The 24,585-nt window shown below is 45.1% G+C and overlaps 2 protein-coding genes across 6 annotated transcripts in view; one reads left to right on the top strand and one right to left on the bottom strand.

Annotated features, from left to right (window-relative positions):
• Window positions 1–3,943: 3,943 nt before the first annotated feature.
• RPUSD3 (RNA pseudouridine synthase D3) lies at window positions 3,944–10,764 on the top strand. Its single transcript, XM_022564696.3, has 9 exons — window positions 3,944–4,083; window positions 4,389–4,528; window positions 5,398–5,442; window positions 5,575–5,674; window positions 6,527–6,634; window positions 6,718–6,802; window positions 7,023–7,146; window positions 9,261–9,400; window positions 10,168–10,764. The coding sequence occupies exons 1-9, from the start codon at window positions 3,959–3,961 to the stop codon at window positions 10,357–10,359; spliced, it is 1,059 nt and encodes a 352-aa protein (XP_022420404.2). The 5' UTR covers window positions 3,944–3,958; the 3' UTR covers window positions 10,360–10,764.
• Window positions 10,765–12,905: 2,141 nt separating this feature from the next.
• TTLL3 (tubulin tyrosine ligase like 3) overlaps window positions 12,906–24,585 on the bottom strand; it is a 28,368-nt gene continuing 16,688 nt past the window's right edge. For 2 of the 5 annotated variants that reach the window (XM_089919633.1, XM_089919632.1), the window contains 2 exons: window positions 14,158–14,428; window positions 12,906–13,569 (listed from right to left, as the gene is read on the bottom strand). In XM_089919633.1, the coding sequence (XP_089775759.1) occupies window positions 13,184–13,569; window positions 14,158–14,428 (657 nt within the window). In that variant the 3' untranslated portion in view covers window positions 12,906–13,183. Of the gene's footprint in view, window positions 13,570–13,956; window positions 14,429–24,585 lie in introns of those variants that run through there. The other 3 variants (XM_089919631.1, XM_089919630.1, XM_030759439.2) reach the window with 3 other exon arrangements.

Raw genomic sequence — 24,585 nt, 5'->3', positions numbered from 1 at the left:
TCTGGGAGGATCCCACATGCCGCGGAGCGGCTGGGCCCGTGAGCCATGGCCGCTGGGCCTGCGCGTCCGGAGACTGTGCTCCGCAACGGGAGAGGCCACAGCAGTGAGAGGCCCGCGTACCACAAAAAAAAAAAAAAAAGGTAAACAAGGTCCTACTGTATAGCGCAGGGAACTATATTCAATATCTTGTAATAACCTACAATGGAAAAGAATCTGAAAAAGAATATATATATATGTATAACTGAATCACTTTGCTGTACACCAGAAACTAACACAACACTGTAAATCAACTATACCTCAATTTAAAAAAAAAAAAAAAGAAGGGCATTAATAGGGATTATGGGATTAAGGCACTCTTCCAGTTTCTCAATGTCACATTTTAGTACAAACTTTTAAGTGTGTAGGTGGGAAAGTACTAGTCAAGCTGTAATGCAACTCTCCTCCGAAGGCTTCCCTACCTTGCTAGGCAGCCCTCCTTTCATGTTCAGAACTCTTAATCTTAGGATTTCGAAATGAGCCGTTAGGTAGCCACAAAGTATTAGTTCATCAGTGTGAGCTGGCATTTTTCAATATCAAGCAACTCAAACAAGACAAGCATGAAAGGCTAGGTTTGTAGGAGACTGTGCTTTGGTCTGTGCCTCTCAGATTCAAATATGTGTCATTTCTGACTAATTATAAAGGCTACTTGGGTTTATTAAATACTAAGACAAAGGCCTATGTTACCAAAGTAAAAGTCTGGAGGGTTATTTCTGGCAGCTGACCCATACCCTGCAGCCACGTGTGGAAGGAGCTGCCAGAGCTAGCAAGGAACATTTCCATTCTGGGCTTTCCTGCTCTTGCAGCTATGGTTGGAGGCCTGGCTCAGTGCTGTCCTGGGTCCATGGGGTAGGCCTTGGGGCATGAAGGCATGATGTTTACATCAGCACAGAAGCTATTCCCATTCAACTCTTGCTGAGGCTGTGGCCTACCTGCTCTTCTTGTGAAGTTAGTCATAAACTGAGTCGGGCTGGGGTGGTTGAAACTTGGAATTTGTCCCAACTTGCCTTCCTCCTGATATTCTGAGTTTCACATGTGAGTCTTGAGTGGCTGATCACTGTCTCTTGGCACTGAGCCCTCCCAGCCTAGGGATAATTAGGTTTCTTCCTTTTCTTCTGGAAGCTTGGAGATTAATGGAGTCACACCAGCTGTGGGCAGTGAACAGGAGAGGGCAGGCTTTGCTGAGGCTGGGGCGTGTGGAGGGAAAATTCCAAAGAGCAAAGGAGCTCAAGCCTTGGCAGGGCCAGGGGCCAGTCCAAGTGGGGGAATGGCCCTTCCTGGGGCCAAGCGTGGCCAGTGGTGAAGTCTGCTGTCGGTAAGGTAGGCTGTGTCCTGCCCCTCGGCCTCCGCCTTTCCATCTTTGCTCAAGCTGCAAATTATGAACGCACCTTTCAGAAGAGAGGTTCCAAAATACCGTGGGGCCTTAGGACACAGCACAGTAATGTCCAAGCCCAAAACAAGATAAAATTACTTGCATTCTTGCTAAATTTCTTGCCAGTCCTGTCTGAATTTGTGCACATTTAAAAATTGACTTTTGGGACTTCCCTGGTTGGTCCAGAGGTTAAGACTCCACGCTCCCAATGCAGGGGGCCCGGGTTAGATCCCTGGTCAGGGAACTGGATCCCACATGCTGCAACTAAAAATCCTGCATGCTGCAACTAAGACCCAGCACGACCAAATAAGTAAATATATATATATATCTTTTTAAATTGACTATTTAAACCTTTCAATTAAAACCAATTAAGTTTACTGAGGTATAATTTACATACAATAAAATCTACCCTTTTAAGGTATATAGTTCAATAAGGTTTGGCAAATTTATACAGATATGTAACCACTAGTTCCAGTACACCAAAAGTTTCCCTTCTTCCCCTTTCTAGTCGATTCTCATTCCCTCAACCACTCCAGCCCTTGTCAACCACCGACTTTTCTAAAATGTCATGTAACTAAAATCACACAGTCTTTTAAAAATTTTATTTCTACTTATTTTCATTATTTAAAAAAATTTTTATGAACCATAGTCTTTTATATCTGGCTTAGTTTTTTTTTTTGGCCGCGCCATGCAGCATGCAGGATCTTAGTTCCCCAACCAGGGATCGAACCCACACCCCCTGCAGTAGAAGCATGAGTCTTTTTTTTTTTTTTTTTGATGAGTAATTTATTTTTTGTTTCTGCTTTATAACAAAGTGAATCAGTTATACATATACATATGTTCCCATATCTCTTCCCTCTTGCGTCTCCCTCCCTCCCACCCTCCCTATCCCACCCCTCCAGGCGGTCACAAAGCACCGAGAAGCACGAGTCTTAACTACCAGGGAAGTCCCTTTTTTTTGGGGGCAGGGGTCTGGCTTATATTTTTAAACTAGGGCTCCATGTGTGTCTGAAGAAGAGATATATCAATGAGGTTAAAAATTTAAGCAGTTCTAAAGGGTAAAAATAATTATTCACGTTCTCACTTCTGATTCCTTTTCTGGAAGCAACCAACATCTCATTTGTGTATGCCCTTTCAGAAATGCAGAAATATTTAAATATAATAAATATATGTAAATCACACGCATGCACGTATATGCATATTCTAGTCACACTGTTCTTCACTTTGTTGTTTTTTGATTTAATATATTCTGGAGATTGATTCACATTACCACATGTAGACCCCCACACATTCTTCAATTAATGGCTGCATGTGTATGTGCTACAATTAATTTAGCCATTCCTCTGTTGACAGATGTTGGTTTATCTGCAGTCTTTCACTAATGCAAACAATGAATTGAAAGTTATAGTGCTCTTAGTAAACAAAATAATACACAGGTTGCATGTAACTTTTTCATAGTTGTAATTACAGGATAGAGCCCATTTTGCTTTTTGCTTTTTTTGCACTTACCGTCTTCTTTTTCCTGTTGCCCGCGCCCTCTCCTCCCACCCACACCTTTCCCTCCTGGTGAATTTCTGAGATCTTCCCAGTCTGTCAATCACAACCCCTGCTGGGGAGCTTTCTCAGATTTCAGCGGGCTCCTGGGCTCCTCACTCTTCTCTCTCTGAGCATCTCCACAGCTTTTCGCCAAGGTGGGTTGTGATGCTGTGATCTTAAAGGTGAACTTCTTGTGGTTGGGGCCGAGTCTTGTTAATGTTTGCAGTTCACAGATGCCAAGGCCTTGCGTAGAGTTAGCATTCAAAAAATGATGAATGGGTGATTAATAAGATTTATTTCCTTTATAGATCTAATCAAAGGACAATTTGTTTCCGGTTTTGAGATTTGTTTTGGTTTTGCTTTTATAAATAGTGGTGCAGTGAACGTCTTTCTGCTTCTGGCCTTTTTTTCCTTTTGGATTTTGCACCAGGCTGTGTTCTTCAAAGCAAGTTCACTGTACCAACGAGTGTGGAATTTTTTTTTTTTTCCAATTTGCCTTACAAAATTGTGCGCAATGGCGGTTTTTTGTTTTTTTTTTGCGGTACGCGGGCCTCTCACTGCTGTGGCCTCTCCCGTTGCGGAGCACAGGCTCCGGACGCGCAGGCTCAGCGGCCATGGCTCACGGGCCCAGCCGCTCCGCAGCATGTGGGATCTTCCCAGGGGGGGCACGAACCCGCGTCCCCTGCATTGGCAGGCGTACTCTCAACCACTGCGCCACCAGGGAAGCCCTGGCGGGTTTTTTTTTTTTTTTGAAGTCAGAAAGGCTCCTAAGAATTGCAATGATGATCAGAAAACCTGGCTTTGTCCTAAGACAGGTCCTCTGACCCCCAGTAAATTCCTCCTCTGCTCCGTGACTCGCTTTCCCCAAAAGCACAGACGAGAATTTCTTCACCTCGTTCCTTGGCAAAGGCAAAGCTCCGCCTTCTCACAGATCTGAGCCTCGCTATTCCGATTGACAGTCAATCTGACCAATCGGCGCGCTGTGGGGCATCTCCGGGGAGCCCTTCCGGACACATGCGCACTGTCCTCGCTCCGGAGATGGGCGGCTGTCGTGTTTCGGGCCAGGTCTGGGGTGGCTGGCGGCGGGGTCTGGGGGTCCGCGCAGCGCGCACAGCCTCAAGCTTTGGCACCGAGGCCCGGTGATTAGAAACCCCCGCCCTCCTTTGTGTAGGAGGGAGGTTGGGGCCGGGGGAGGGTGTGTGCGGGATCTGGAGTTAGGCAGATATGGGTTCTAATCCAGCTCTGCTGTGTGATCCTAAACTGGTCAGTAGACCTCTCTGAGCCTCAGTTCTCTCTTCTGTACAGTGGGGCCAGTCGAACCTAACATTTCGGGAAACTCAACCCAGGCTTTCTGAAGCATTAATAGGAAGCCGCAGCATTTAGGAAGAGGTGTGTGGAGAACGGGCGGCAATGATTCTCCTGTTGCTTACCTAACCTTTTCCAGGCATCAGCAGCAACGTCGAGGCTCCAGCAAACGGTCGGGGCCCCTGGATGACCAGCCTTTCTCGGGGCTGCTGCGGCCAGAGAACGTCAGTAGGGAGGAGCTGGTTGATGTGCTGAGGGCAGCTGTGGTGGATCAGAAAGGTGAGGGGTGGGAGGGACAGCTGCAGGGAGACCCAGAAGGGGAGGAGTCTTCACCTGAGCCTTCTGAGCATCTGGCTGGGTTCCCTACTAAAGCCTGTGGGATCAAATCCTGGTTCTGCCTCCCACTAGCCATAGGAGCTGGGACCAGACACATAATCTCTCTGTGCCTCAGCATCATGGGGATAGGGCTGTGGAGTGGGAAAGTGTAAATAACTAGAGAGCTTTGCACTAGTAGGCTCTCTGTAAAGGAAATTGCTGTAATAAAATGTTTATTGAGGGGCAAAACACAGGCTTCGGAGCCATATGTGGGCTCTGTAATCAGCTTGCTGTGTGGCTTTAGGAGAATAATTTCTCTGAGCCTCAGTCTCCGGTGATTTTTAAATTTTCTCAGCTATTTATTGAGCATAGGCTATGTTCCAGGCACTGTTCTAGACATGGCTATATAGTGCTGAACAAAATAAATATGGTTTCTGCCTTCAGGGAGCCAACATTTCAGCAGGAGAAATTGATTAACCAGAAAATAAATGAAAAAGGTACTTACTAGTGATCAGTGCTATGAATAAAACAGCGATGATGAGGAACTGCAGGAAGGGAGCAGACATTAGATTGGAGACTTGGGCCTCTTTGTGATGGTGACATTTGAGCCATGATGATATGAAGGAAGCAGCCACGTGAAAATCTGAGAGAGAGGAAACAGCAAGTGCAAAGGCCCTGACGTGGCAGGCAGCAAGCTTAGCATATAAGGTTCAGAAAGTTCAGGATGATAACATGTATGAGAGTTGTACTGGGACCACACGATTATATGAATTGAGAAAGTGCTTTGTAAACTGCATTTGCTGTTGATGATGTTTATGTATTATACGTTTCAGGACCTCTGGTGACACTGAACAAGCCACAGGGCCTGCCAGTGACAGGTATGGGCAGGGGAAAGAGATGCAATGAAAGGGGTTTTGATGTCTCTGAGGGGACAAAATGGTGAAGAGAAAGGAAAGGTGGGATAAAGTTGCCTCTGGGAGCAACTTGTACTCTTCCTTTTTTTTCCCCAGGAAAACCAGGAGAGCTGACGTTGCTCTCAGTGCTCCCGGAGCTGAGCCAGTCCCTGGGGCTCGGGGAGAGGGAGCTCCAGGTTGTCCGAGCATCTGGAAAGTAAGTGGTGGGGGTGAGAGGAAGGTAGAAGGACAGGCATCCATCTGGGGTGGGGGCATAACTACTTGGGAATAAACTGAGACATTTTCCTTGGGCTGGTTTGGGATCACAGAGGTAGGATACAAGGAAAAGGAGGAGGAAGTGGATAGATCTGGGTTCAAATCCTTATGCATAAACTGTGATCTTAGCTATCACTAAGCCTCAGTTTCTTTAATCATAAAATAGAGCTAATAATATCTATGCTCAGTGTGCAGTCACTTCTCTAATTCCATATTCATGGCAGGTATTGTCAACTGATCTGTGATATTCTTTCCTCTAATTGCCATCTATTAGAGACGGTGCTTGAGATGAAATGTTTCTGCAGTTCCACAAACTCATGGGCTTGCTTGTGGGGAATTAAATTATTTAATAGCTAATATATATAAAATTCCTAGTACAGTGCCTAGCACATGGTAGACACTCAACAGTTGGTGGTAATTGTTATGATGTTTGGCTCTGAGCTCCCTGGGAGCCAGAGCAAAATGAGGAACACATTTAAGCAATGTACTCTTATTATCAAACACGGGGAAGACTTACTTGTTTCTCAAGAGGTCTGGGTTATAGTCCTGATGTTACTGTTTGGTCTTAGGCAGGTCAGGTGTTCCTTTCTAGGGGTCTCTCTTTTTTTTTTTTTTTTTGGCTGTGCCAAGCGGCATACAGGATCTTAGTTCCCCAACCAGGTATTGAACCCGCACCTCCAGCACTGGAAGCGCAGAGTCTTAACCACTGGAACGCCAGGAAAGTCTGGGGTCTCCTTTTTGTGTGGGTGAGCCCAGGGGATTTTAACTTTTGTGATTTGTCTCCTTCCTCCAGGGAAACCTCTGGGCTTGTACTCCTCTCCAGTTGTCCCCAGACAGCAAGCCGCCTCCAGAAGTTCTTCACTCACTCGCAGAGAGCCAGGAGACCCACAGTCACCTACTGGTGAGAGGGGCTGGGAGGCTCCCAGGGCAATGGACAGGTCCCAGCAAAAGCCACTGCGTGACTTCCTCTTGCCTCTTTCTCAGTGCTGTCACTGATGGGATCCCAGCTACTTCTGAGGGGAAGATCCAAGCAGCTCTGAAACTGGAACATATTGATGGGGTCAATCTTGTGAGTCAGGGTCTAGGTGGGGAAGAGGAGGGGTCCTTCCAGACATATTACCCCTACAGGGTATAGACGTGGGGTGACTGGCCCTCCAGACCCCTAATACAGGCGAGTGACGACAGCCTATACTGTGGCCCTGTCCTAAGTCTGTTGGGAGCAAGGAGAGTCTGCGGGTAGTTCCCAGGTGTGTGTGAAGCTTGTTCATTCTTGGGGGCTGCCACCACAGGTAGTTCCAGTGAAGTCCCCATCCCGAAAGGACATCTTGGAAGGTGTCAAGAGGACCCTCAGCTACTTCCGTGTGGTGGCCATGGGCTCTGGCTGTGCCCTGGTCCAGCTGCAGCCACTGACAGGTGGGTCTGGAGCCCCAGCCAGACTTGACAAATGGTATTTGGCTGGAGGAGGCAGGAGGTGGGAGGGTGGTGGTAGTTTTAGTGGCAGCCTGGGGAGCCTTTGATGGACTGTAAGGATGTATGTGACCAGCTCCACCTGGAGGGGCAGTGCTTCTCCTATCAGTCTGATGGTCACCCCTCTGCAGCTCACCTGTTTTTTCTCTTAGTTATCGATCTCAACGTCTTCTCTTTACCTTTGATGTTCTGTAGTTTCACTATGGTGAACCCAGGTGTGTGGGTTTAGTTTTATTTATCTTGCTTGGGATTCACTGTGTTTCCTGAGTCTGAAGATTAATCTCTTTCACCCATCCTGGAAAGTTCCCTTTTCAAATGTGCCTCTTGCATCCTTCCTTTTGAATGCCTGATAGACGTCTGACTTTCTCATTCTACTGCTGTGTCTCAACTTTTCTTTCACATTTTTCATGTCTTTATCTCTGCCGCTTTCTGGGTAATCTTTAGATCTACCTTCCAGTTGAGTAATTTTCTCTTCCACTGGATCTAACCTGCCAGTTTATCCTACCCATTGATTGTATTTTTCACTTCTAGAAGTTCTAGTTCTTTTTTTTTTCTTAGTTGGTTCTTTTACAAATACCAATGGCCTTCCAAAAAATAGGGTATCTGGTTTTTTCTCATATTACTTGTTCTTTTTTGTCTTTAGTCATTTAAAACATATTTATGTTGTGTTTCTATAATTCCATTGTCTGAGATTCTGAGGGTCTAATCTGTTGGTTTCCTGCAGACTCTCTCCCCTTGGTGGATTGTTTCCTTCTTGTTCTGTGATTCAGGATTGTGAATTCAGGTTGAGCTGGGCTTTTATCAGTGGAAATCCTTTATTGCCTCATTGGAGGTGGTGACTTCAGGAGAGGTTCTGCCTTTGCTTCTGCTGAGTGCCCCATGTCACTGCTTCAGGACCTAAATATTAATGTCTCAGTTGGAAGTTCACAGTTCATGCATGTGGTATTAGAGCCCCAAACCTGTGTGAGAGCAGCTCAATTCATAGCAGCAGTTCATGGTTGTGAATTCTTTTTTCTTCCCCTCATCCAGACCTAAGGTTCTCATCTCCCTTCCTTGGCGGCTGGCTTTTTCTCCTGGTCCATCCTGTCAGTGAAGATGTAGCCTCTCTGATTTCATTTGGGCACCAAGACCTCACCCCTGGCCCCTTGTAGCTACTTAAACCCAAGCCCCCTGCATCCCAAAATTGGCAGTACCCCAGAATAGGTGAAATGTTGGCTTCACTGTGCTCTGGATTTGTTTTCCTTTTGTATCTTCGTCTGGGGGACCTTACTTTCCTCTGTGCCCAGCTGTGTATTTAGAAGGATGATCATTAAAGTTTTCCAGTGTTTCTAAGTGGCTTATAAGAAGTGGATTTTTAGATTATCCGGTCCAGCATATTGCCAGACGTGAAAGCAGAGGACAGCTCCTGGGTTTGAATCCCAGCTTACGGTGGGCCAGTCACTTCTTTTTGAGCTTCGGTTTTCCTGTCTATAAGGTGGGCATGATGATAGAACCCACCTTATAGGGTTGTCAGGAGGATTAATAAGTTTACTTATGTGAACAATTTTGTACGATTTAAGTTTCCCCAAAACCAGTTCAAGTTGGTGTAATCTAAAAGGGGAAGTTATTGGCTCAGGTAACTCAAAGTTCAGGCCTGGCTGCATCCCGAGGCTCGGAGGACATCATCAGGAAGCTGTTTCTCACTTTCTTTTCGCCTCCTGCCCGCTGGCTTCTTCCTCCCACAGGCTGTCCCCGTGGGGGCAGAGATGGCAGGCGCTCCAGCAGCCCCAGCCTCACACCCCAGCGGGAAAGAGCGTTCTTCATTCCCAGTAGCATCACAGTAAATTCAGGGTTGCCCCTCTTCATGGACGAATCCCGCAGGGCTGGTGGACTGACAGCTCTGACTGTCCCGACCTGGTCATGCACCCCTCTCCACTGGCAGGGGTGGTAGCATTCACCTCTCTGAAACCACACCATCTGAGAATGGGGGTGGCATCTCCCCAGAGGGAAGGGGAGGGGCAATACCGGGTGGACAGAAAGAGCCGCTGCCTGCCATCTGTCCTGTCTCTCTTGTCTTCTAGCGTTTCCCAGCCAGCTACAGGTGCACATGGCACTACAGCTCTGCCCTCTGCTCGGGGACCACATGTACTCTGCCCGTGTGGCCACTGTTCTGGGCCAGCGCTTTCTGCTGCCTGCTGAGAGCACCAGGCCCCAAAGACAGGTACCCAAGCCCACCTGCCGGCTACCTTTTGGGGTGGGCTGGGGGTGGGGGTGGAGAGCATCTCCAGACACTAGCTATGCAGCTTGGGCTTCCATAGCTCCCTGTAGCCCTGTCTTGCTCTGTGGCCCTGAGCAAATGAAACCCCCTCTCTTGGGTCTCTTTCTGCCCATCTGTTCAATAAGGAAGTCGAACTGGCTGATTTCTAAAGGCCCTTCTAAGTCTGCCATTCTTTTTGGTATAAGGGGTAAAAGAGGTTGTGTGTGTCTATTTGGGTAACTCTGTCTGCTCTAACAATAACCTCAAGTACCAGAGCCTTAACACAATAACTTCCTTCCGTGTTAAGTCCAATTAATGGCGGTAGGGTAGAGATGGGCTTGCTCCAAGCATGGGTCACTCAGGGACCCAGGCTGCTGCTATCCAGCCAGCGGAGGAGGAGACAGGGCAGGTTCACGGGGGAGGTTTTCTCGGGCCAGATCCGGAAGCGGGATACACGCTCACACTCCTGTGGCATTCAGTGGGGCTCAATCACACGGCCTCACCGACCTGCAGGAGGGGCTGGGGAATGTAGTTTCGCTGAATGCCCAGGAAACCGATTCGGTGACCCCCTAGCTGGTCTCTGCCCGTAGTGTGTGTGTTTGAGTGTGTACGTGTGTACGTGTAGAGAGGCGTGCAGAACACGGACGCAGAGGGAGGAGGAAGTACTTGCCTCACTCCCATCTTGCTTAGAGCTCACCTGGCTGAATGCTGACATGTCTCTCCCACCCCAGGTCCTGGATGAAGCCCTCCTCCGCCGCCTCCACCTGACCCCCTCCCAGGCTGCCCAGCTGCCCCTGCACCTCCACCTGCATTGTCTCTACCTCCCAGGTGCCAGGCCCAGGGACCCACCCATCAAGCTTCTGGCACCTTTGCCCTCTTATTTCTCCAGGACCCTGCATTGCCTGGGGCTCCACTACCAATAGTCCTTCTGTTCCCGCTGGAAAGCAGTGGGGGTTGGAGGGCGGATGGGCTGCAGTCAGGCCCAAGGAGAGTGAGGTCAGTGCTCAACACGCAGAAGGCCACAGTGTAAGATCCTCTGTAGTTGGACAAATTTAAGATCACATCCTAAGGCCACTTGCTGTGTGGTGTTGGGCAAATGACTTCACCTCTCTGGACCTGAGATAAGAAAAGTACCTACCCTCATAGTATCGTTTTCAGGATTTGCTGAGAAGTAAAATGTTTATCATGGACCGTGGTTTCTGCTGAGCTCAGTATGTGGTCTTTATATCTGGCTGTTTCTGGCCCAATTCTAGCTGAGAGAAAATGTTAGGTTTTAAAAAAAAAATTGTGGTAAAATACACCTAATAAAATTTACCATCTTAACCATTTTTAAGTGTACATTTCAGAGGCATTAAGGACATTCACAGTGTCGTGCAGCCGTCACCACCATCCACCTCCAGAACTTTCTCATCTTCCCAAACTGAAACTCTCCCCATTAAACACCCACTCCCCCTCCCCCACCCCTCCCAGCCCCAGTTGCCACCATTCTGTCATCTGTCTCTATGTATTTGACTACTCATTTAAGTGAAGATGTTAGATCTTTCACTTTAAAAAACCGTGAAATATATGAAACATATAGAGTGCATAAAACATCTCTGTGATTTAAAGAATAACTCTAAGGTGACACCCACCTAACCACCACTCGGCACAAAACAGAAGCATCCCTTCTCCTATCCTAGACAACAGCAGCTCTCAACCCTGGCCCGACATGAGAACCCCCTACCCTGCCCACTCAGAAAGCTTAAAAAAAACACCCATGCCTCCCACGACTGCACCCCAAAGATGCTGGTTTCACCAGTCTGGGATGGAGACCCTGGCATCAGATCTTTTTTAAAAGCTCTGGAATGGGTACTGTTGTTCAGTCAAGGTTGGAAACCACTGCCCAGACTTGGGAGAATTCTTTGTTTTGTAGAGTTTTACCACATATACATGCAACCCTAAACAAAATATTTCATTTTGCCCTGCTTCCGAAGTTTCTGTTGGAATGGAATTGTGCTGCATATATCCTTTTGAGACTTGCTCTCGCTCTACCCTGTGAAATGCATCCGTTGTGTGGCGCGGAGGTGGAATGTCAGAGCTTGCAGTCTACCCATCTGACTGTTAATGGACACTTAGGTCGTCAGCTGTTACCACAGTGCTGCTGTGAGCCTGCTTGTACGCATCTCCTGGTTCAACTGTGCAAGAATGGATTCATAAATATACAGAATTTATGTATCTTCATTTGACTAGTGTGTTAGTTTCCTAGGGCTGCTGCTGCAACAAATTACCACAACCTGAGGGGCCTAAAACAACAGAAATGGATTCTCTCCTAGTTCTGGAGGCCATAAGTCCAAAATCAAGGTGTCAGCAGGGCTGTGCTCTCCCTGAAGGTTCTAGGTGAGAATCCTTCCTTGCCTCTTCCTGGCTTGTGGCTGCATCACACCAGTCTCTGCCTCTGTCTCCACATGGCCTTCTCCTCGTTTGTCTTCTCTTGTCTCTTGTAAGGACACTTGTCATTGGATTTAGGCCCCATCTGGATAATCCAGGATGATCTCATCTAAAAATCTTTAACGTACTTACATCTACAAAGACCCTTTTTTCCAAATAAAGTCATATTGACAGGTTCCAGGAAGACATACCAATGTTCAACCCATTACAATTAAGAAATACCAAACTTTTTCAGATGGGTGTGGCTTATTGGATATTTCCTTTTTAGGTGACCTTGGCCCTTTGCAGAGGACGGGAGAGACCCACTTCATCTGGAGAAGGGCTGGGTCCACTCTTCTGCTGTGTCTCCTGCTGTAAATCTTGTGCCCATTAGATGTCATTCTGCTGCCAGCCCAGCTCCTCCTCTGGGCTTGGGGACTGGGGAGACCCGCAGGGCTCAGCAGTCGTGGTAATGTGTCCCAGCCTTCTGCTCACTGCCACATGATCTTGGGCAAGCCATGTCTCCTCGTTCAGACTCAGTTTCCTCATCTGTAACATGAGACTTATCCTCCCACCCCGAGATCAGAGATGCCAGGGGAGTCCCTGGACAGGATGCCTCATGTCTGTCACTGGGTGGGAAGTTCTGGGCCTTGCTTTGTGGAGGAGTTGCTGATTGGCCTCTAGCTCTTGTTCTGGACCTTGGGGTACAGAGCCACACCCTACTCTCTCTTCACCCTCTAAGAGAAAAGGAGCCAAGCCTCAAATACTTCATTTGCTTTTTTACTTGGTGCTGCGTCCAGGATAAGGGCAGTGACGATCGAAGCGAGGACTTCTGTAGCCACACGTCCCTCATGCCCCCCAGACCCTGGTGTGCACTGATAAGGGGCAGGTGTCCTGGAAGGCTCAGTGTCGCCATGAGGCATGTCTCTGCCTTGGGTTTGTCGCAGAGTCTGGCCTTGAAGTTGCCTTTGGCCTTGATCTTCCTACGGGTGCTAGGAAGATTTCCGACTTCAAAGGGTTGAGACCACAAGTTACTTCCAAGTGGGGGACCATGAATGCGCTGGGGAGCAAGAGCCTCGGTGTGAAAGGAGGAGAGAAGATCAGGAATCTGTTCAGGAAGGGGGTTCTGAGGGATACAAGCCCTTCCCTTGGGGCTCAGGCCAGCCTGGGAGCTACCCTCTACCTGTGCCCTTCCAGCCCTAACCCCAGTTCTCAGCATTGCCCACCAGGGTATGGGTCACCGTTCGAGGCCCACCTTTCTTGGTTTCAGGGCGTTGGGTGCCAGCTTGAGCTCAGGGTTAGGTGGGAGGGAAATCAAAACCTTGGCAGTAGGTAGAGTCATCAAGGCCTTGCCTGTGGTCGACAGGGCCTCAGAGCCCACCAGCCTGCTGTGCTGCAGTCTGAGGCCCCGCCCCTGGGGTCGGAGCACACGGGGAGAAGGCAGCTGGGCCGTGCTGTGGAGGGTGGGGAAGTGGTGATGGGCTGTGAGGGCCTGGGGAGCCCCAGGCTTACCAGCTGCCCCTCCAGGTGTGCATGGAGGGCGGGGAGGCAGGGGGAGCTGACGGCTGGGGTGTGTGAGGGCAGATGGGGCCCACCTGGTTCCTTCTCCAGAGGCTGTGGGAAGAACACAGGGTTTGGAGTCCAACAGACCTGGGTCTGCATCCCAGCTCTGCCCCTTCGGAGCTGTGCAACCTCGGGCAACTTCCTTAAACTTCCTGATACCTCAGCTGGAAAACGGGGATAATAGCACCTACCTCGCTAGGTTGTGAGGACTAAAGGAGCTGGTCAGGTATCAACACAGTGTAAACTGTGAAGTGCTGTACAAATATTAGTTCCTTTCCACAAGGTGACTTTACATGGAGGCAAAGACAGAATACTGCAGCAGGAAAAGCTTGGGCTCTGGAGAGAGATCAACCTGGGACTGAGACCTGGCATCTTTGAAATGAGCACAACTGCCTGGCTGAGTGACTACTTTGGAAGGGACAATACTCATTTGGCTGTGTGTTTTTTAAAAATACTTTGTAAATGGTGGCTTTTACTTACTACCGGTGGCTCTTGGGTGGGGACAAATCCAGGTGGTTAGGAGGGGCTTGGAGAGCAGGAAGCAATTGCCTTGAGACCCTGGGGTGTTTTGGGGGAATGGTCTTACCCAGGGCCTGGGGGTTCTTCAGACTCAATGGCAATCTGTTCAAGGGGTGGGGATGCCTGTCCCCACTAGCAAAGGTCATGGTGAAAATGCAGCCCATCATCGTGCTGCGGGGGGTCCCACTTCCGGAGACTGGGGCGGACCAGGGCTGTGGCACTTTTCGCCTTGCCTTTCTTCCCCTTTCCAGGGGCCGAGGTGGTGGCAGTGGAGTCTGGCTTCTCAGTGTGCCTCAGGCTCCTGGCCCCAGCAACTTTCCTAGAAGCTGACCTGTGGGTAAGGGTTCCCGAGTCCTTGCCTTCCCCAGAGCCTCGCTGGGTCAGCAGGTGAGGGAGGGCTGGGCGGACTTCTATTTGCCGGTGACACATCGCCAGGGGCTTCTTGATGGTGGAGCCCTCTACTAGAAGCCGGATACCCACATACTGGGGCACCTCCACGGCAGGCTGTGGGGAAGAAGAGGAGACAAGGCCTGCTCAGACAGTGCTGCTGGAATCCTAGGCCTGGAAGGACTTGGAGCACAGGTAGGTGGAATTAACTTCTGGGGCACCTGGTCAGGAGACATTTCTGGGCTGAGAAATGCAAAGCCCATCTCTGTCTCTTAAGGGGTCTGGGCCTGGAGGCCTGAATCAGTACCTAGAGGGTCACAGAGCCCCTGAGATGAGTAACCCAGAGGAGTGGGGAAGTCTTAGCCATGCCCCCACCTGCACCCCTCCAACCCCTTGCTTTCCTAAACTGCCCAGCCGCTGCTGGAATGTGTGTTCTCCTCCACAGGCCGCTGCCGATGGACAGCTTCCTGAGATGAGCGAGATTCTCTGCTGAGAGCATATGAGTTATGACACCCAGAGAGATAAGAGGCCTGGAGCCTGCCTAAATCCTTGTCTGAACCCAAGACATGGGGAAGCAGAGCCTCAAAGTAGGCATTCTGTGGAAAGCATGAAGTAGCAAATATGCAGATGGAGGCAGAGAAAACAGCCCAAGAAAGGAGCTCCTGTACCACTTTCAATTCCCATTAAGCCAAGCTGTACTTCCTGCAGCTGGACACAGGAGAGCCCCCTGTGTCTTGCCAGGAATCTCCTTTTATTTTTTATTTATTATTATTATTTTTTGGCCACACCACATGGCTGCGGGATCTTAGTTCCCCGACCAGGGAGCGAACCCATGCTCCTTGCCATGGAAGCACGGAGTCTTAACCACTGGACTGCCAGGGAAGTTCCTAGGAACCCTCCTTTTAATCTGGAGCTAGTATGAGGTGTTTTCTGCGTCATAAAAAGATCCTGATTAGAATCTATCTAAACAGTCACTTGGAGCTTCTTAAAAATACAGATATCAAGGTCCTACTGTATAGCACAGGGAACTACATTCAATATCCTGGAATAAACCATAAAGGAAAAGAATATGAAAAAGAATGTATGTATATGTATAACTGAATCACTTTGCTGTAGAGCAGAAGTTAACACAACATTGTAAATCAACTATACTTCAATAAAAAAAAAATACAGATATCAGAGCTCAAGGAAAGCCCCAGTCGATGAGGCAAAGCTCAACTTTATGGAAAAATCTCAGCTAATAAACGTAGAAGGAATGATAGAATTAGCAATTTACCATTTTGCAACTCTAATACAATAGGTAAGAATCAAAACTAGATATCAAAACAAGTAGGTGAAAAGGATAGCAGGAAAATGTGTCATCTGCACACTGCCAAAGAATCACCCTACAAAGAAACTGATCATTGCCAAGGGGAGGATGCAACTTACAATGGAGAGATCTGGTAGCCAAGCCCTTAAAGCCATGGTCAGACTTAGCATCACTAATCATGAGATACTCCGACAATGTGTGATGCTGTATGAGGTACCCAGCATCACCTCTCAAGTATACTTGCCAAAAATGTGTAATCTGAACTTCATCAAGCTGTGTGACCTAACTTCTACTTTATAGGACATTCAGATAACAGATGAACAAGTTAAATACCACCATGAGGAAACAATCAGATAAATCCAGAATGTGGGACAGTTCCGTAAAACAACCAGCCTGGTGCCTTCAAAAGATCCAAATATGGGGAAAAAAAGCAGTGGGGCTGTTCTAGATTATAAGAGATTAAAGAACATCAAAGAGAATAAAATACCCAGGAATAAATTTAACCAAGGAGGTGAAAGACCTGTACACTGTAAACTGTAAGACACTGAAGAAAGAAACCGAAGATGACACAAATAAATGGAAAGATATTCTGTACTCAAGAATTGGAAGAATTAATATTATTAAACTGTGTATACCACCCAAAGGAATCTATAGGTTCAATGCAATCCCTATCAAAATTCCAATGATATTTTTCACAAAAAGAGAAAAATCAATCCCCAAATATGTATGGAGCCACATAAGACCCCAAATAGTCAAAGAAATCTTGAGAAAGAACAAAGCTGGAGGCATCACACTTCCTGACTTCAAACCATATTACAAAGCTATAGTGATCAAAATAGTATGATACTGGCATAAAAACAGACATGCAGATCAATGGAACAGAATTAAAAGCCCAGAAATAAAACCACACTTATGTGGTCAGTTAATTCATGACAAAGGAGACAAGAATATACAGTCTCTTTAATAAACAGTGTCAGGAAAACTGGACAGCCACATGCAAAAGAATAAAACTGGACCACTATCTTACACCATACAGAAATATCAACTCAAATGGATTAAAGACTTGAACATAAGACCTTAAACCATAAAACTCCTAGAAGAAAACAGGCAGGAAGTTCCTTCACATCAATCTTGGCAATGATTTTTTGGATTTGACACCAAAAGCAAAGGCAACAAAAGCAAAAATAAACAAACTAAAAAGCTTCTGCACAGTGAAGAAAATCATCAACAAAATCAAAAGACAACCTACCAGATTGGTTCAAGATGGCGGAGTAGAAGGACGTGAGCTCACTCCCTCTTGCGAGAGCACCGGAATCACAACTAACTGCTGAACAATCATGGACAGGAAGACACTGGAACTCACCAAAAAAGATACCCCACATCCAAAGACAAAGGAGGAGCCGCAATGAGATGGCAGGAGGGGCACAATCACAATAAAATCAAATCCCATAACTGCTGGGTGGGTGGCTCACAGACTGGAGAACACTTATACCACAGAATTCCACCCACTGGAGTGAAGGTTCTGAGCCCCACGTCAGGCTTCCCAACCTGGGCGTCCAGCAACGGGAGGAGGAATTCCTAGAGAATCAGACTTTGAAGGCTAGTGGGATTTGATTGCAGGACTTCAACAGGACCGGGGGAAACAGACACTCCACTATGGATGGCACACACAAAGTAATATGCACATCGGGACCCAGGGGAAGGAGCAGTGACCCCACAGGAGACTGAACCAGAGCTAACTGCTAGCGTTGAAGGGTTTCCTGCAGAGGCGGGGGGGGGGGGTGGGGGGTGGGGGGGAGGGTGTGGCTCACCTTGAGGACAAGGACACTGGCAGCAAAAGTTCTGGGAAGTACTCCTTGGCGTGAGCCCTCCCGGAGTCTGCCATTAGCCCCACCAAAGAGCAGGGTAGGATCCAGTGCTGGGTCACGTCAGGCCAAACAACCAACAGGGAGGGAACCCACCCCACCCATCAGCAGACAAGTAGATTAAAGTTTTACTGAGCTCTGCCCACCAGAGCAACAAACAGCTCTACCCACAGCTCTTCTCTCCCATCAGGAAACTTGCACAAGCCTCTTAGATAGCCTCATCCACCAGAGGGCAGACAGCAGAAACAAGAAAAACTACAATCCTGCAGCCTGTGGAACAAAAACCACATTCACAGAAAGACAGACAAGATGAAAAGGCAGAGTACTATGTCCCAGATGAAGGAACAAGATAAAACACCAGAAAAACAACTAAATGAAGTGGAGATAGGCAGCCTTCTAGAAAAAGAATTCAGAATAATGATAGTGAAGATGATGCAGGACCTCAGAAAAAGAATGGAGGCAAAGATGGAGAAGATGCAAGAAATGTTTAACAAAGACCTAGAAGAATTAAAGAACAAACAAACAGAGATGAGCAGTACAATAACTGAAATGAAAAATCCATTTGAAGGAATCAATAGCAGAATAACTGAGATAGAAGAACGGATAAGTGACCTGGAAGACAGAATGGTGGAATTCACTGCTGCCGAACAGAATAAAGAAAAAAGAATGAAAAGAACTGAAGACAGCCTAAGAGACCTCTGAGACAACATTAAACACAACAACATTCGCATGATAGGGGTCCCAGAAGGAGAAGAGAGAGAGAGAAAGGACCCGAGAAACTATTTGAAGAGATTATAGTTGAAAACTTCCCTAACACGGGAAAGGAAATAGCCACCCAAGTCCAGAAAGCGCAGAGTCCCAGGCAGGATAAACCCAAGGAGAAACACGCTGAGAAACATAGTAATCAAATTGACAAAAATCAAAGACAAAGAAAAGTCACTGAAAGCAACGAGGGGAAAACGACAAATAACATACAAGGGAACTCCCATAAGGTTAACAGCTGATTTCTCAGTAGAAACTCTACAAGCCAGAAGGGAGTGGCATGATATATTTAAAGTGATGAAAGGGAAGAACTTACAACCAAGATTACTCTACCTGGCAAGGATCTCATTCACATTCGATGGAGAAATCAAAAGCTTTACAGACAAGCAAAAGCTAAGAGAATTCAGCACCACCAAACCAGCTCTACAACAAATGCTAAAGGAACTTCTCTAACTGGGAAACACAAGAGAAGAAAAGGACCTACAAAAACAAACCCATTACAATTAAGAAAATGATAACAGGAACATACATATCTATAATTACCTTAAACGAGAATGGATTAAATGCTCCAACCAAAAGACACAGGCTCGCTAATTGGATACAAAAACAAGACCTATATATACGCTGTCTACAAGAGACCCACTTCAGGCCTAGGGACATACACAGACTGAAAATAAGGGGATGGAAAAAGATATTCCATGCAAATGGAAATCAAAAGAAAGCTGGAGTAACAATACTCCTATCAGATAAAATAGACTTTAAAATAAAGAATGTTACAAGAGACAAGGCAGGACACTACATATTCAAGGGATCAATTGACGAAGATATAACAATTCTAAATATATATGCACCCAACACATGAACACCTCGATACATAAAGCAAGTGCTAACAGCTATAAAAGAAGAAATCGACAGTAGCACAATAATAGTAGGGGACTTTAACACCTCACTTACACCAATGGACAGATCATCCAAACAGAAAATTAATAAGGAAACACAAGCTTTAAATGACACAACAGACCAGACAGATTTAATAGATATTTATAGGACATTCCATGCAAAAACAGCAGATTACACTTTCTTCTCAAGTACACATGGAACATTCTCCAGGATAGATCACATCTTGGGTCACAAATCAAGCCTCAGTAAATTTAAGAAAATCGAAATCATATCAAGCATCTTTTCTGACCACAACGCTATGAGATTAGTAATCAATTACAGGGAGAAAAACATAAAAAACACAAACACATGGAGGCTAAACAATACGTTACTAAATAACCAAGAGTTCACTGAAGAAATCAAAGAGGAAATCAAAAAATACCTAGAGACAAATGACAATGAAAACGCAATGATCCAAAACCTATGGGATGCAGCAAATGCAGTTCTAAGAGGGAAGTTTATAGCAATACAAGCCTACCTCAAGAAACAAGAAAAATCTCAAATTAACAATCTAACCTTACACCTAAAGGAACTAGAGAAAGAAGAACAAACAAAACCCAAAGTTAGTAGAAGGAAAGAAATCATAAAGATCAGAGTAGAAACAAAGAAAACAATAGCAAAGATCAATAAAACTAAAAGCTGGTTCTTTGAGAAGATAAAATTGATAAACCATTAGCCAGACTCTTCAAGAAAACGAGGGAGAGGACTCAAATCAATAAAATTAGAAATGAAAAAGGAGACGTTACAACAGACACCGCAGAAATACAAAGCATCCTAAGAGACCACTACAAGCAACTCTATGCCAAAAAAATGGACAGCCTGGAAGAAATGGACAAATTCTTAGAAAGGTATAACCTTCCAAGACTGAACCAGGAAGAAATAGAAAATATGAACAGACCAATCACAAGTAAGGAAATTGAAACTGTGATTAAAAATCTTCCAAGGGCTTCCCTGGTGGTGCAGCGGGTGACAGTCTGCCTGCCGATGCAGGAGACACGGGTTCGTGCCCCAGTCCGGGGGGATCCCACATGCCGCGGAGTGGCTGGGCCCATGAGCCATGGCCGCTGAGCCTGCACGTCCGGAGCCTGTGCTCCGCAACGGGAGAGGCCACAACAGTGAGAGGCCCGCATATTGCAAAATAAATAAATAAATAAATATAAATAAAAATCTTCCAACAAACAAAAGTCCAGGACCAGATGGCTTCACAGGTGAATTCTATCAAACATTTAGAGAACAGCTAACACCCATCCTTCTCAAACTCTTCCAAAAAATTGCAGAGGAAGGAACACTCCAAAACTCATTATATGAGACCACCATCACCCTGATACCAAAACTAGACAAAGATATTACAAAAAAAGAAAATTATAGACCAATATCACTGATGAATATAGATGCAAAAATCCTCAACAAAATACTAGCAAACAGAATCGAACAACACATCAAATGGATCATACACCATGATCAAGTGTGATTTATCCCAGGGACACAAGGATTCTTCAATATACACAGATCAATCAATGTGATACACCATATTAACAAACTGAAGAAGAAAAACCATATGGTCATCTCAATAGATGCAGAAAAAGCTTTTGACAAAATTCAACACTCATTTATGATAAAAACTCTCCAGAAAGTGGGCAAAGAGGAAACCTGCATCAACATAATAAAGGCCATATACGACAAACCCAAAGCACACATCATTCTCAATGGTGAAAAACTGAAAACATTTCCTCTAAGAACAGGAACAAGACAAGGATGTCCACTCTCGCCACTATTATTCAACATACTTTTGGAAGTCCTAACCACGGCAATCAGAGAAGAAAAAGAACTAAAAGGAATACAAATTGGAAAAGAAGAAGTAAAACTGTCACTGTTTGCAGATAACATGATACTATACATAGAGAATCCTAAAGATGCCGCCAGAAAACTACTAGAGCTAATCAATGAATTTGGTAAAGTTGCAGGATACAAAATTAATGCACAGAAATATCTTGTATTCCTATAAACTAATGATGAAAAATCTGAAAGAGAAATTAAGGAAACACTCCCATTGACCACTGCAACAAAAAGAATAAAATACCTAGGAATAAACCTACCTAGGGAGACAAAAGACCTGTATGCAGAAAACTATAAGACACTGATGAAAGAAATTCAAAATGATACAAACAGATGGAGAGATATACCATGTTCTTGGATTGGAAGAATCAATATTGTGAAAATGACTATACTACCCAAAGCAATCTACAGATTCAATGCAATCTCTATCAAACTGCCAATGGCATTTTTTACAGAACTAGAACAAAAAATCTTAAAATTTGTATGGAGACACAAAAGACCCCGAATAGCCAAAGCAGTCTTGAGGGAAAAATACAGAGCTGGAGGAATCAGACTCCCCGGCTTCAGACTATACTACATAGCTACAGTAATCAAGACAATATGGTACTGGCACAAAAACAGAAATACAGATCAATGCAACAGGACAGAAAGCCCAGAGATAAACCAACGCACCTATGGTCAACTAATCTATTACAAAGGAGGCAAGGATATACAATGGAGAAAAGACAGTCTCTTCAATAAGTGGTGTTGAGAAAACTGGACAGCTACATGTAAAAGAATGAAATTAGAACACTCCCTAACACCATACAGAAAAATAAACTCAAAATGGATTAGAGACCTAAGTGTAAGACTGGACACTATAAAACTCTTAGAGGAAAACATAGGAAGGACACTCTTTGACATAAATCACAGCAAGATCTTTTTTGATTCACCTCCTAGAGTAATGGAAATAAAAGCACAATTAAACAAATGGGACCTAATGAAACTTGAAAGCTTTTGCACAGCAAAGGAAACTACAAACAAGACGAAAAGACAACCCTCAGAACGGGAGAAAACATTTGCAAACAAATCAACGGACAAAGGATTAATCTCCAAAATATAAAAACAACTCATGCAGCTCAATATTAAAAAAATGAAAAACCCAATCCAAAAATGGGCAGAAGACCTAAATAGACATTTCTCTAAGGAAGACATACGGATGGCCAAGAAGCATGTGAAAACATGCTCAACATCACTAATTATTAGAGAAATGCAAATCAAAACTACAATGAGGTTATCACCTCACACCAGTTAGAATGGGCATCATCAGAAAATCTACAAACAACAAACGCTGGAGAGGGTGTGGAGAAAAGGGAACCTTCTTGCACTGTTGGTGGGAATGTAAATTGATACAGCCACTATGGAGAACAGTATGCAGGTTCCCTAAAAAACTAAAAATAGAACTACCATACGACCCAGCAATCCCACTACTGGGCATATACCCAGAGAAAACCATAATTCAAAAAGACACATGCACCCCAGTGTTCACTGCAGCACTATTTACAATAGCCAGGTCATGGAAGCAACCTAAATGCCCATTGACAGACGAATGGATAAAGAAGATGTGGTACATATATACAATGGAATAGTACTCAGCCATGAAAAGGAATGAAATTGGGTCATTTGTAGAGACGTAGATGGATCTAGAGACTGTCATACAGAGTGAGATAAATCAGAAAGAGAAAAACAAATATCGTATATTAACACATATATGTGGAACCTAGAAAAATGGTACAGATGAACTGGTTTGCAGGGCAGAAATTGAGATGGAGATGTAGAGGACAAACGTATGGACACCAAGAGGGGGAAGCGGTGGCAGGGTGGTGGTGGTGGTGGGATGAACTGGGAGATTGGGATTGACATGTATACACTAACATGTATAAAATGGATAACTAATAAGAATCTGCTGTATAAAAAAATAAATAAAATAAAATAAAATAAAAAACAAACACAACCTACCAAATGGGAGAAAATGTTTGTAAATCATTTGTAAGAGGTTTATATCCAAACACACAAACACAATCTTCTTTTTTTTTTTTTTTTTTTGGGCTGCACTATGTGGCATGCGGGTTCTTAGTTCCCCGACCAGGCATCTAACCCACGCCCCCTGCGGTGGAAGCACGGAGTCTTATCCACTGGACCATAAGGGAAGTCCCCAAAATATATGAAGACAATCTGATTAGAAAATGGGCAGAGGATCTGAATAGACATTTTTTAGAAGAAGACATACAGATGGCCAACAGGTACATGAAAAGGTGCTCAACATTACTAATCCTCAGGGAAATGCAAATCAAAGCCACAGTGAGAGATCATCTTACACCTGTTAGAATGGCTATCATCCGAAAGACAAAAAATTACAAGTGTTGACGAGGATGTAAAGAAAAGGGAACCCTTGTGCATGGTTGGTGGGAATGTAAATCGCTACAGGCACTATGGAAAACAGTATGGAGATTTCTCGAAAAGTTAAACATAAAACTACCATATGATCCAGAATTCCACTTCTGGGTGTTTACCTGAAGGAAATGAAAACACTAACTTGAAAAGATATCTGCAAGCCCATGTTCATGGCAGCATTATTTACAATAACCAACACATGGAAGCAACGTAAGCATCCACTCATGGATGAGTAGACAAAGAAAATGTGGTATATATAAATATACAACGGAATATTACTCAGCCACTGAAAAGAAGAAAATCTCAGGACTTCCCTGGTGGTCCAGTGGTTTAAGGCTCTGTGCTACCATTGCAAGGGGGCATGGGTTCGATCCCTGGTCAGGGAACTAAGATCCCACATGCAGCATGGCGTGGCCAAAATAAATAAATAAATAAAAAGAAGAAAATCTTGCCATTTGTGGCAATGTGGATAGACCTTGAGGGCATTATGCTAAGTGAAATAAGTCAGACAGAGAAAGACAAACACCATATAATTTCAATTATATGTGGAATCTAAAATCAAAAACAAACTGAACTCACTGATACAGAGAACAGACAGTTGGTGGGTGGGCAAAGTGGGTGAAGGGGATAAAAAGTTACAAACTTTCAGTTACAAAATAAATAAGTCATGTAAGGTACAGAATGGTGACTATAGTTAATAATGCTGTATTGTATACTTGAAAGTTGCTGAGAAAGTAAATGCAAGGAAAAAAAAATTGTAACTGTGGTGATAGATGTTACCTAGGCTTACTGTGGTGATCATTTCACAATATATACAAATATTATGTTGTACATCTGAAACTAACCATGTTGTATGTCAATGATATCTAAAAACAAAACAAAACAAAGAAAACTTCAGAGAAGTCTAAGCCATGCCTAATAGGTCCTTTAAAGCAGCTACAGGTCTTTTCAACATCCCAAGTGTATACCTGTAGGTCTTATGATTAAGTCTTTAACACATTTTGAGTTAAAAGACAGGGTTGCAGGCCCTCTCTGATAACAGTAGGGCTTCTATAATTTTGAGGGCTGTTGTCCTGCATCAGCCTCATAGAAGAGAGAAGAGTTTATCTCTAAGATCTGTGGACATGGCC

This window comes from Delphinapterus leucas, chromosome 10 (assembly GCF_059928025.1).
Source record: "Delphinapterus leucas isolate spDelLeu-1000000601 "Yukka" chromosome 10, BTC_Dleu_Yukka2, whole genome shotgun sequence".
NCBI classification, from domain to species: Eukaryota; Metazoa; Chordata; class Mammalia; order Artiodactyla; family Monodontidae; genus Delphinapterus; species Delphinapterus leucas.
Note: the sequence above shows the minus strand (reverse complement) of the source record. Positions and strands in the feature narration are given on the sequence as shown.

Coding starts and splice junctions, on each gene's coding strand:
- RPUSD3 (XM_022564696.3), top strand. CDS start 3,959: ATGCGCACTGTCCTCGCTCCGGAGATGGGCGGCTGTCGTGTTTCGGGC. Junction 4,084..4,388: donor AGCTTTGGCACCGAGGCCCG/GTGATTAGAAAC, acceptor AACCTTTTCCAG/GCATCAGCAGCAACGTCGAG. Junction 6,635..6,717: donor AGACCCACAGTCACCTACTG/GTGAGAGGGGCT, acceptor CCTCTTTCTCAG/TGCTGTCACTGATGGGATCC.